The 13,440-nt window shown below is 40.8% G+C and overlaps 1 protein-coding gene across 3 annotated transcripts in view; it reads left to right on the top strand.

Moving 5' to 3' along the window:
• TSPAN12 (tetraspanin 12) overlaps window positions 1-13,108 on the top strand; it is a 64,908-nt gene extending 51,800 nt beyond the window's left edge. For all 3 annotated transcript variants that reach the window (XM_044246446.1, XM_044246447.1, XM_044246448.1), the window contains one exon: window positions 11,566-13,108. In XM_044246446.1, the coding sequence (XP_044102381.1) occupies window positions 11,566-11,871 (306 nt within the window). In that variant the 3' untranslated portion in view covers window positions 11,872-13,108. The remainder of the gene's footprint in view (window positions 1-11,565) is intronic.
• The last annotated feature ends 332 nt before the right edge of the window (window positions 13,109-13,440 follow it).

Below are 13,440 nucleotides of genomic sequence, written 5' to 3'. Positions count from 1 at the left end.
GAGAGTCTCAGGCAGACTCCGTGCTGAGTGTAGAGCTCCACGCAGGACTCGATCTCAGGACCCTGAGATCACAATCTGAACTGAAACCAAGGGTCGGAGGCTTAGCTGACTGTACCAGCCAGGAACCTCCTCCCTAGGAGATTCAAGTTTTTGTTCTCTCTGTTGTCTGTTACCTGCTGTGTGAGCCGAGAGTCATGAATCTGTGCTGCCCTCCCACAGACGGGAAGTCTGCTCCTCCTTATCTCTTTTATACCCTGTTGTTGGCAAATGGTATTTGCTTTATAATCTATGCTCCCTTTTTTTTCTGGGCAACATCTCAGCCCTCAACACTTTTTGCTAACACTCTTCTCCTCTCAACAGTTAGAAGGTGAGTCAATACTATATATCTGTTTTTCACACACAACATCCTAAACATAACCATTTTCTTAGCAATTCTCTGTGGTAGAAACATGACAGAGTGTTGAAGATACAAAAGGAGTTGGTGGGAGATGGGGTCTCAGTTTCTGGCAAGTTCTACATAGGTATGAGATTGATGACTTTTCTCCCAGGTAAGCCGGCTCTTAAACAACTAGTAGGGTTCTTCTTACAACCAAGGAAATTGCACACACACACACGCTAAACAAAATGAGGGGCAAGTGTTGAAAGAGAAGTTCAAGGCAGGACACAAGAGGTAACAGTTTAGGGCCCCCCGCCAGGGGCTGGCCAGTTGCATTAACATAAAGTTAGTCGAGTCTGCATAGTAATGATCCACACGTCAGTGGCTAGAATAAGAGATAGGAACTAGATGAACCTAAACTGGGGCACAAGAAGGAGCCAGACACAGGGTACGCGATCTTTGATCTCCACGGTCTTTATGTTAGAGATATGCAATGCGAGCACATAGAGGGGCTCGCCATTCATTGAGATAAACAGGTGCTAGTCACGTGCGGAAGATATTTGGAAGGCAGGGGCCGAAGAGGGCATTGCAAGCGAAGGGGCCATGGTACGAAGTTAGAGCTGGAACTCAGCTGGAGCATGGGGGGCGAGGAGGGCCCCCTGCCAGGGCTGGACGAGGCAGGAGGTGCGTGAGGAAGAGCCCTGTCTGCCCGGCCACTGCAGGCATTTTATGCTGAATCCTGTGAGTAGTTCCCAAACAGAAAGGCAAGCACGTTCACGAATCCGAGGCGTTATTATGAAAAGAAGGCTTAGCCCTGAGTAGTCACAGGATTCTGATTTATTAATAATGAAACTCCCTTTTCAGATAAACACACACAACCTCCTGCCCAGATAGTAAACGGTAGGCAGCTTTCAGGCTCCGTGGTTATTTAGATGGACGATCCCCAAGAAGTTCTATTCTCGGGGTTCTTTTATATGAAGTCAAAGACACTCCCTCCTGCCTCTTGGCTGACTCCATTATCTCCTCAGCACCTGCCGGTGGGGGTCGGGTTGCCTCTGACTTGGGGTGATGTCTGTTCTATCATCTAGAGCCCTGCAGGACCCGTTAGTGCTTGGTAGGGGGAAAATCCCTTTCATCTCTGGGCTTCGCTTGATCTAATCGGGCTTCTAACCGTTCTGCCAGTTTTGCCTCAGGTATACACATGGATTCTTCTTTTCTTTCCCTCCTTTCCGACATGGATCCACTGTAGGTTTCCTGTTACCTCTTCACTGTTCCGCTTTTCTTCTTGTGCCCTGTTAATGAAGGCTTGCAAATGTTGCCTTTAGAGTTTTGACGCAGAAGAAAGCCATTTATAATATTTTGACCTGAAAGAAGTATGTCCCAAAGTAACAATTTTAGGTCTGTGCTTCAGAATCATTCTGTGGGCATTGTGAAGCAGAGTGGAGGGGAGGACGGGGTCTCCAGGCGGGGAACAGAGCTAGGAAACGGTTGCACGCGAGCCATGGGAGTGATTAGGTGACACGCCGTAGACCTAATTTGGGCAGAGATGTGCATTTTGCGTGGACTATACAGGGAAAGAGCTGCTTCCAAATGCAATGACTTGAATAGGGTGGGAGTCTATTTTTGTCCCGTAAACCATAAACTGGTGGTGGGGGAGGGGACGGGGGACAGGCTGCTGGGCATCTCTGATGCATGGGTTCATCCAGAAACCCAGGATGGTGAGACAGCTTCATCTTTTTATAATACCTGTCTTCCAAAATTGCTCCTCTTTTTCTCCAGTTCCAGTCAGGGGGTCGAAGGAGGGCGAGGGAAGGAGAGCATCCAACACATTCATCGCGGCTCTGGTCGCCTCTGCTCCCGTTCCATTGGGAAGGCTCAGTTGGCGCTTCTTAGCTGCAAGGGAGGCTGGGAAGTGGGGTCTCCGGCTGGGAGGCTGTGTTCCCACAGAGGACACTGATTACTGTGAAGAATCACTAGTGAGGAGGACTAGGGAAGGGGGACTAACAGTTTACAGGTATTGTCAGTGTAGATGATGCAGTGAGCGCATGATGAGGTCCCACAGAGCGTTGGTGTGAGATCTGCACTGGAGGACAAAGTTGGGAAATGGCACCCCCTATGGGAGACCCACGTATTGGGGGCAGAGGAGAAATGGAAAGCAGTGTCCTGGAACGAGTTTCCTTAGTAAAGAAGCCTGGTTCAGAAGTGAAGACTTTGGAGGTTAAATCTTCGCTTGCCCCTTACTAGCTGTGTGACCTTGGGCAAGGTTTTCGTGTCTCTGTTTTGTTTTGTTTTGTTTTGTTTTTTAATTTTTCTCAGCTGCAAAATATGGATAACCAAAGTACCCTGCTCAGGCTTTGTTTGGAGAGTGCATTAACATCTGTGAAACCCCTAGAACAGCATCTGTTTACATGACATATTACAAGTCATAGCTGAGAGGTAAAGTAAATTAGGGATTGGAAAGCACACCTTAGATTTTTCAAATAAGATACACGGTGATAGAGCTCTGTAAACATGCAGGACCTTATTTGAGCTCTAAAATGTTTCTTTGAAGGCTCAGTATTATTACCTCCATTTTACAGATGACAAAAGTGAGGCACATGAGGCTAAGTGACCCAACCCCGTGTCATAGCTTGTCAGTGACTGAGCTCAGATCTATTTGATTCCAAACCCCGTATTTTTAGACACTAAAGTTTTTTTTTTTTTTTAAAGATTTTATTTATTTATTTGCCAGAGAGAGAGAGATCACAAGTAGGCAGAGAGGCAGGCAGAGAGAGGAGGAAGCAGGCTCACTGCTGAGCAGAAAGCCCGATGCGGGGCTCAATCCCAGGACCCTGAGATCATGACCTGAGCTGAAGGCAGAGGCTTAACCCACTGAGCCACTCAGGTGCCCCTAGACACTAAAGTTTTGAGATGTGGGATACCTGGTGAGGGACAAGCTGAGTGCTTGTAGCTTCTTTCTCCCTGGTGAACCACAATGTCTTTATTTGTAGAATGAGATAATAACAGTACCTACCTCATTCTAGTAGTACAAAGATATGGAGCTTCTTAATGAGAAACTCTTAGCAAACCACTTGGCAAATAATAAACACAAATCTTCAATGCATGGTGGTAGCTAGTGACAGTAATGACGATAAATGTAAGTTATGAATGTATTTATTAAAGTAAATAGAACAATTAACGATCTATGATTAGATTTTTAACCAGCCAAATTGCACCCAGTTCTGAGAGTAAATAGAGAAACAGTATGTATTTTCTTGTTATATATATTTGTGCTGGCTGAAAGTAGATTTTCAGGTCAAGGTTTTTGGGGACGTCACGTGATTACCCACTCCCTTGTTTTAACACCTTCCCCCTTCTTACAGTTGAATTTAGGTGGCCAAAGGGCCCAATGAGAGACACTGTTTGAAGGAGCAGCTTGGAAATGTGCTTGTGCTCCTTCAGGCAGGGAGAGCTCGCTGCTGGAGGGGGCCTCACCGGCCAGGACGGCGCTGTCTGGGCTGTCTCTTTACAACCACGTCTTTTTGTAAAAACGAAAAATGTTCTGTACGTGCAGTCTTTTAAATTTGGTGATTCTGTCTATGCAATGGGAATATTGTGAGAAAGAAACAAGGTATGAGGGACTGTCATTAAGAAACAGGAAGACTTTGGGTGCCTGGGTGGCTCAGTCGGTTAAGTGTCTGCCTTCGGCTCAGGTCATGATCCCAGCATCCTGGGATCCGCCCAGAGTTGGGCTCCCTACTCAGAGGGGAACCTGCTTCTCCCTCTCCCTTTGCCCCCCCCCCCCACGCTCTAGCGCTGCTGTGTCTTTCTCTCAAAAGAAAAAAAAAAATTAAAATTAAATCTTTTGAAAAAGAAATAGGAAGACTTTTTCTACTGCATTTCCTATACATTGGTTTGCTTAACCTTACTCCTAAGAGAAGAGGAAGTCCCATGGTGAATTTTATTCCTTGCTATTTAATTTTTTTTTGAAGAAACATTTCTTTCCCTGCAACATTTATGGTTATCAGTGGAGAACATTTGGTCCAACCTGTGTGTAAATCTCATGGACTCATGAACTGCATTCAGTTTTTTTGATTTTAGAAGAAATAAGGCTGAAGATTATATATTTGTACCTGATAATTAACACAGTCATTTCAAACTTTAAAGTCATTACCAAACATCCATTAGAAAAATATCAATACTGGCATGTATTGGCACCTAGATTTTATTTATACCTTATCTTCATAAGCTGATTACAAGTCTGCTTAATTTTTTTAATGTGGGCTGTCAATATTGAGTACTAAAGAGCCAAGGGGTTCTTCCAATTTTAGAAAATCATTTTGGAGATAGATCAGAGCCTAATTTCAAGTATATCATTTCCTCAGGTGAGATGAGGCCTCCTGACATGCCTTCCAACAGATTCTAGGAAATGGGTGGATTAGTGATTTTTTTTTCTCTGAAAAAAGGTACTGTTATTATTTATAATTGACAGTTCACCAGAATTTTAATATTTCAGCAAGTAAAGTAGGTTAGCCATTATGTTTATTCATACCTTTGAATTTTCTGAAGTTATTAATGTAGGACTAACATAGCTTTGTTTAGGAAGAAAAATATTCAAGGTAAATCAACTTTGAGTATTTTATTTTGAGAAAAGCAAGTAAGTGTAATTCAGTTCTTTCCAATTCTGAATAAAACCCCCTTTGTGAAATGGAATGCAGTTTTGAACTCTAACATTTCTGTTTCCTCTTTGACTCACTCAACAGAAATGTTTGTTTATGCAACTAAGTCTCTATGAATAGTACAATAGAATGTATAGAGAGGCACATCTGTTGTTTTTTTTTTTTTTTTCTCTAGACTTGGTGTCTTGTTTTTCAACAACAGTGTCCAAGTTTCACTGAGAAGTGTAAACCTTAAGTATGACTCTCTGACTGGGTGAAAATAAGCTCACAACTTGTGTTCAGATTGAATCTCTTCAATAAGGATGATGTGTGGAAGGGACCATCAGCCCTGGAGATCTTTCTATGAAGCGTGTAGCGTGGCGGAGGAGGGCGGTGCTTATACAGGAATCTGGGAAAACACTGTCCTCAAGAAGAGGAATGTTCTTTTGGAAAGTTAATCTCTAACTTTAAGTAATTGTGTAAATGATCCACTGATATTCAGCATGAAGCTTGATATGCGGCAAGTTGCTACAATGCTTTCTGGTCATCATCAGAAAATATAGAATTGTATTCAGTATAGAGAGATTTGTACTTAAGGAATTCTTCTTTTTTTTTTTAAGATTCTACTTATTTATTGGAGAGGAAGAAAGAGGGAGCGAGAGAGAGCCAAAGCAGGGGGCAAGGCCAGAGGGGGAGGGAGAGGGAGAAGCAGGCTCCCTGAGCAGGGCTCCATCCCAGGACCCTGGGATCATGAATCGAGCCTAAGGCAAATGCTACTGACTGAGCCATCCAGGCAACCCCCTCTATTTAACGAATTTTAATGACAAACTTAAGTACTAAAATTCTGTCTGGTTTGAGGGGTTATCTATGTGCTTTTTAAACTAAATGAGGTAGTGATAGGGCTGACCTATTGTTATAAAAAATTAAGGAACCTAAGACGTTCGCTTTGAAAAAGCAACCATCGCCCACCTCCATGTGGAAATAGTCTTTAGGGATTATGACCTGAGATCCGGAAGGAGACCAGGTCCTGACTATGTGTCATATGATACAATCTCATGTCCACACTTCTCGGGAACCTGAAAAGCTTTTTGCTTGGAATCCAAACTTTCACAACAGCCTTGGTTGTCTGAATATTGTACTGCATTTTCTAGTTTTTTAAAGTTAAAAATCAGTGTTATTTTCAGAGTAACATTGACCAAATCAGCACAATCCAGAAAGAGCTCAGTAGGCTGATGCAGTGTATATATTTAGAAAACTTGAGGGAAATAGGAATATTTAGTTTGGAGAAGAGAGTAGTTCAAGAGAAAGTGATGGCTTCAGATAACCGCTCTCCACTTTATGGAAAAGAGATCATTGGAGAGCAGAACCAGGACCAACACATCTCATTCAGAAGGCAGGTTCCAGGGACACATGGGTGGCTCAGTCGGTTAAGAGTCTGCTTTAGGCTCAGGTCATGACCCCAGAGTCCTGGGATTGAGTCCTGCATTGGGCTCTCTGCTCAGCAGGAGTCTGCTTCTCACTCTCTGCCTGCTGCTCTCTCTCTCTCTCTCTGACAAATAAATAAAAAAGTCTTTAAAAAAATGGAAAAAAGAAAAGAAGAAGAAGAAGAAGAAGAAGACAGGTTCCAATAAGGAAAAGTTGAAGTATTAGTGTTTTCAAGTGTGGACAGGATGGTATCGTGAGGCAGGGAATTTTTTTCATTACAAGCACCTTTTCTTTGAAAGTTCTTTCTGTGTGTCTATGACCCATCCTTTCTTGTTATTATTATTATTTTTTGTATATCTTGTAATTTTTGTTATTGTTGAGAACGAGACCTTTTAAATAATAACCCCAGAGTTTGTTGTGGTGGTTGTTTTCTTGTTCCTTAATAACTTTCCTGAACAAATTCTGTGAACTCTGTATTCTTTGTCATGTGTGGCCACTGAAGTCTGCTCAGTTAACGTAGGGGTCAGTTGCTACCTGGAACCAGTAAGCCGCCCAGTCTCTGGCAAGGGTGCACAGAGCTTCAAATTTAGCCAGAGGTAAGATCTTAGTGCCTTTGGGTCTTTCCTAAGCATGGACATAGCCCTGGGCAGCAGCACCGCTCGACTCAGGTGTGTAACTTTGCAGATCCCCACAAGTATCCCAGAACTGTGTGAAGGCCCCTGGGGACTTCTCATTCCCCCAGATTTTCTTTTTAAGCTTTTTGACTTGCTCCTCGTGTGCAGTTATTATGCGCTGCCTCAGGCAACCTCAGTGTTCCTCTGGTTGCTTTTGACAAACACCCTCAGGAAAAAGGCTATTGGGCTGGTGGTGCTCCAACTCAGGTTCAGAGAAAAACAGCTTGCAAGTGAGGTCTTCCAGGGAACCTCGAGATAGGACTCATAATGACAATTCTCTGAGGATGGGGCTTTGAAGGGGCTCCAATCCTATTCTGTTGCCTCTGGCTTCCAGGCCACTGGTTTTCACCATAATTACGGGCTGTTGATTTTCAAGGCTACTGCAGGGCTGGGTAGAGGGGATAGGAGAGAGCTAATTAAAATGTGACAGAGCTTGCCTATCTGACTGAGACTTAGGTACTTTTCTTGAATAATGCTCCTCAGATTGGTACAAACTTTGGTTAATTTTCAAAGTTCTAAAAAAGTTGATTTTGCTAGTTCTTTCATTGTTTATATGGAAGAGAGACTATTGAGGGTCCTTTCTCTGCCAGTTTTGCTGATGTTGTTCTGGAAGTGCTTTTTAACCATATTTTTAAAGGTTAAAAAGTTGAGCTCATTAATTTCCAAAGTCCCCTACCACTCTAGCACATTCAGTGTTAACTAGTATATCACATCTCCCAAACCATCCCAGATGATATAATTTACTACCCCTTTTTTATAAATGTGGTTGTTTAAAATATAATTAGAACAGACTCTCCCCAAAGCCAAAATATGAAACACAATAGACTGTAGTTATCAGTCTCTGCTTGATTTTACTCACAGATTGGAAAAAGAAACATTACCTTTCCTATAGCTTTTTAAAGTTAGAATGAATTATTCAAAAGGGGTAGGAGATCTTATGCTAATAAGAAGACCTATATATCATGATAACGCTGCCTCATTCATAACATTGTGCCCCAAAAGAAAAAGAAGATGATCTAGGTAGAATTTAAATAGCAGTGACTACTGAAAAGGTAAAAATCAAGCGATAATTGACTTAAAGCATTTCACAGGATTGAAGCATCACCGTATGTGTTTCTTGGATGGTTTACATTTTATTCTCAAGTTCATTTTAATTATTATAATATTATTGATAGGTCTATTCTAACTGTTTATTTACTTATTAAACATCCATTTTTGCTCTAAGTACTGAGAATATAGGTAAGGAATTAACTAAACATAAGCCACAGCCATTTTGTATCAATTTCTTTTTTCTAAAGATGGATCTGGTGATCTGGTACTGGCAGTGAGGTTAAATAATGTATCCATCCATATGTTTGAAGCTAAACCTTTTCAGTTTAACTCACTTTAATGTGGCCCTCTCTGCTTCATGAGAAGGTAGTGATCTAATGTCTGAGTGACAAAAAATCATTTTAGATCACGACTTCACTGTCCTGAAAAACAGCATTAGCCCCCACGGCTCTTGGGAGCAAGGGCTGTTTCATGAATACTCAGTGGCCAACGCATCAGATCAAAACTGACAAGCCCTGGACTCTTACCATGGACTGACCCCACTCTAAGAATTAAGTATATTTATTCACTCAATTTTCCCACTATCCCAAGTAGGTAGGCACTATTATTATCTTTTTCAGATGGGAAAACTGAAGCAGAGAGAGTAAATAACTTGCCCAAAGTCACATAACTTAAAAGTAGGAGAGCAGGGATTTGAAATTCAGAATTCTGGCTCTGTGGTTCATGATCTTAACTTTTAGTCTATCCTGTAAGATGCAAGGATGCTTGTTAGAATCACACATAAACATAAGAGTGAGTTGGCTCTGAGAGCTTAGCTGAAGGAAACTCTTTGAAAAGGATTTGAACTTTGGTGAATTTTCTTTGTAACACATAGAATAAGTCTGTGCGTGTATGTGTGTATGTGCCTGTACATGCATATTTGTGTGCGTAGTAAAAAAGGAAAATGGCCAGAGAAGTGATTTTATTAAACCAGTGTTAATTAGTATTAAATTTTAAATATTTTGATTTTGCTTTTTGGTAAAATTGATGATGCTTTGCTTATCTTTTGCTGTTAATCTGCATTACATGATTGACCAGGAAACTGTCTAGAAATATGTCTTTGGCTAGTTTTACATGATTTTTTGTTTCTTGAGAATAATGACTAACGGGCGTGAAGTTACTGATCAATGTCTTTGGAAATATAAGAATTGTGTGTTATTCATTCTTCTCCAGTATAATGCACAAATTAACAACTGATTCAGTAGTCTTGCTTTCCTTGATTTAATTGAGTTCTTTGTGGAATCTGGAGAAGAAAACAAGGAGGCAATTTTCAAATTAATTATTAATGTCTTTTTATTTAAGTAGTTGCCTCAGTAGGGTAAGCAGGCTGAGACACTGTTACCATAAACTCAGAAGAAAAGTTTTGAAAAGTCAAGTTCTTCTTGTTGGGAGATAATTTTCCAAACAAGGAGGCAATTTTCAAATTAATTATTAATGTCTTTTTATTTAAGTAGTTGCCTCAGTAGGGTAAGCAGGCTGAGACACTGTTACCATAAACTCAGAAGAAAAGTTTTGAAAAGTCAAGTTCTTCTTGTTGGGAGATAATTTTCCATGATTCTCTTGCATTTCTGCTTGTCTTGTGAATAGAAGCACTGGATGTGTTTGTTTTGGACTATCTTTTCAAGGGTGGCTTTTAAATTCAATTAATTAATTAATATGAGAGAGAGAGAGAGAGAGAATGAGCAGGGGTAGGAGCAAAGGGAGAGGAACAGTAGACTCCAGCTGAGCCTGGAACCAGACACAGAACTTGATCTCATGGCCCTGAGATCATGACCTGAGCCAAACTCAAGAATCAGACACTTAACTGACTGAGCCAATCAGGCGCCCCTCTTTTCAAGGGTTTTTGCACAGAAAACAGCCTTGAAGGTAGAGATAGTGTCTCCCTCCAGAGTAAAGGGTGGGTTTATTTACTGTGTAGTATGAGAAAGATAATGTCTTTCTTCAAAGCAAAGGACAAGTATGTTTACTGCCTACTGTGAAAGATTAGGGTTCCCAAAACTTGAGGGTTCTCCTCCATCACACAACCTGCTGCATATGCAGGCATCATGTGGCTGTCTCTGTGTTGTCCTCGGATCTCCAGGAACTGCCACATACTCTGGCTGTTGCTATTGTTATGAGTAATAAAGTCTCTGGTCTCTGTCTTCTGCCAGAAGCTCATGAAACTGCGACAAGTGAAATTGTTTGCTTCCAAATAGAGTAAAATCTCAGAATCTTCAAACTTCTTGAAATGTACCATTCTAAAATTCTTTCCTAGATTCTCACCTTCATTTAGAATGAACTTCACTTTAGAAGAATGAATTATCATTTCTTTGTTGTGGATTCAGTTGGAGACATGGCATGTTCCCCAGGCTTTGTTCACTGGAGAAGTATCTTATGGCAATTGTTAGTCACATTCTCCCGCCTTTCCTTGCCCCACCCGTCCCATGATCCTTGATTATAGTTCTTTTTTTCGCCCCCTCTTCTCTTCTTTCAGAATTCTCTTCTATTTATCACAGGTACTCCATAGTTTTTTATACATAAAACTAAATACAAGCAAATGAAGTCAGGTGTCTTTAGTGTGTAGGGGAGCTAAAGATTCTTTCAAACCCTTATCTGGTGGAACTAGAACTTGATGTTATACGAGAAATCCATCCTTTCCCCCCCCCCCCACCAGAAGTGTACTTCTGCAGGCACTGGGAAGAAGTGGGTACATGTGGAGTTGGGGAAAGGGAAGAGATGGACTTCTGCCCACCAGCGTATTTCAGTAGTAGACTGGGCAAACATTCCTGATCCTTGGGGGGAAAGTCTCTGACCAAATGAGCTATCATCTAACAGTAAACACAAATAATAGTAAGGAAACATCATTTTTGAAAATTTGGATTACTCTTTATCAGGGGTCAGCAATCTATGGCCTGTGCCCCAAATCTGGCCTACTGCTTTTTTGTTGTTGTTCATGAGGTTTCGCTGGAACGCTGCCATGTGCGTTCATTTACATACTGTCTATGGTGGCTTTCTGGTTACAGTGGCAGAGGTGAGCAGTTGCCATAGAAACCATACAGCCAGCAAAGACTAAAAGATCGACTATCTGACCCTTTACAAAAAAAGGAGTTTACCAACCCCTGCTCTAGTCATGTTTTATGCCAGTGGTTTTCAATTTCCGGTTGTGAGGAAGACAGAAGAAGGACTGAGCTCAACAGAATCCCCTGGGCAGGCTCACCTCCATCTGCCCTCTGGTTTCTCAGAGGTGTTCCCTATCGAGAGTCACTGTGTTAAACTTTCATGATTCAAGTTGTTTGGTTCCATGAACTGATGTAGATTGTTTGTTTTCATTGTTTTGGCCCTCTGTAATGCCTCCCAAAGTAATACTGTGTTATCTCTTTTACAGGGTTGTGGGAAGAAAATGTATTCCTTCTTGAGAGGAACCAAACAACTACAGGTGCTAAGGTTTCTGGGTGTCTCCATTGGTGTGACACAAATCTTGGCCATGATTCTCACCATTACTCTGCTCTGGGCTCTTTATTATGATAGAAGGGAGCCTGGGACAGACCAGATGATGTCCCTGAAGAATGACACGACTCAGCACCTGTCATGTCACTCAGTGGAACTGTTGAAACCCAGCCTGTCGAGGATCTTTGAACACACATCAATGGCAAACAGCTTTACTACACACTTTGAGATGGAGGAATTGTAGAGAATGTCCAAGAAGGAAACCACAAATTCATTTTATTGGACTTGTGAATTTTTGAGCACACACTTATCTGTTTCAGAAATGTGTAGAAATAAAAATGTGGCCATAAAGGAATGACTAAGCATAGAATTTTCTACCCTTTAAAATAAAGAGGGAAAATTCCATTTTATAAGTCACCCCCTGGACAATGGTTGATGCCCTTTATAATGCTGAGGACAGATCTAATACCCACTTTATAGCCGTATAAGATTTTTACTGAACACAATTATGCTTTGAGGCTTAGACTTTGGCATAGTTTGACCAACATTTCTGAAGCCATGTAAACAAGTTAAGCTATGATGGATTTGGGGCTACAGTAAAGTTTTATTTACTTCCATAAACTTGCTAGTATATCAAATAGCAATGAACTTCTAACATGGGAAATTAGGCAGTATTAATGAACTATATTATTTGGTGACATATTCTTTTGAGAGTGGGTAGATTATACATAAGTAAACTCTGAAGATTGGTGACTACCTAAATCTGATTTTTTTTCTGGCTACTTAAAATATTCTTATTACTTACAAGAACAAATTAACACATTGTCTTAAACTGATCAGGGATCTATTTGTATATAAGAGTCTGTGTTAAGTCTGTAAAATTCCGTAGATTTCAGTTCTTATAATGTTAAGAATAACAAGTGTGAGTGAAAAGGATAAAATTGTCCTGTATAGCACCATTATTTTTAACCTTTCCTGTTAATAGAGCTTTAAAATTCCATCTTGGGCTTGTATTACGTACATAACTGTTAACTTAAATACTTAACCACTAATTTTGAAAAATTGCCCGTGTGATGCATAGGAATCATTATAATTCAGAATGTAGTCTGGTCTCTAGGAAGTATTAACAAGAAAGCTTACACACAATGTAGTTCATTCAGCACAATCTTGGATGTTACCTTTCTCCCAAACTAAGGCCCTTTCTGACACTCAACACTTTTTAAAATCAGTTCACCTTTGTCTTCTCCAAACAAGAGGAAATAGTCTACAAGTCCGAATATAATTCTGCAGAGAATAGTGTTCTTTTTCTCCAGAAAATTGCCATTAGAATCATTAAAATAAGTGACAATTTAACTAGAGATATACTTTGCTTTATTTCACTGATTAAGATACTGTGGTGAATTACACAGATTATTAAATTTTTTATGAGAGTAAAATATATTTATTTGAAATGGGGAAAGTGCATTTTACTGTATTTTGTGTATTACGTTCATTTCTCAGAAAATGGAAAGAAAATTAAAATGTGTCAATAAATATTTTCTAGAGAGTATTAATTTGTCTCTAATTTTTATACATTATAAGCATGTTTACCACTCAACAGGATTAGCAAGGGGAGAGAAATATAAGAAGAAATCACTGAGGGGCACCGGGGTGGCTCAGTAGGTTAAAGCCTCTGCCTTCAGCTCAGGTCATGATCCCAGGGTCCTGGGATCCAGCCCCGCATGGGGGTCCCTGCTCAGCAGGGAGACTGCTTCCCCCTCTTCTCTCTCTGCCTGCCTCTCTGCCTACTTGTGATCTCTGTCTGTAGAATAAA

This window comes from Neovison vison, chromosome 4 (genome assembly GCF_020171115.1).
Source record: "Neovison vison isolate M4711 chromosome 4, ASM_NN_V1, whole genome shotgun sequence".
Classification (NCBI taxonomy): Eukaryota; Metazoa; Chordata; class Mammalia; order Carnivora; family Mustelidae; genus Neogale; species Neogale vison.
Note: the sequence above shows the minus strand (reverse complement) of the source record. Positions and strands in the feature narration are given on the sequence as shown.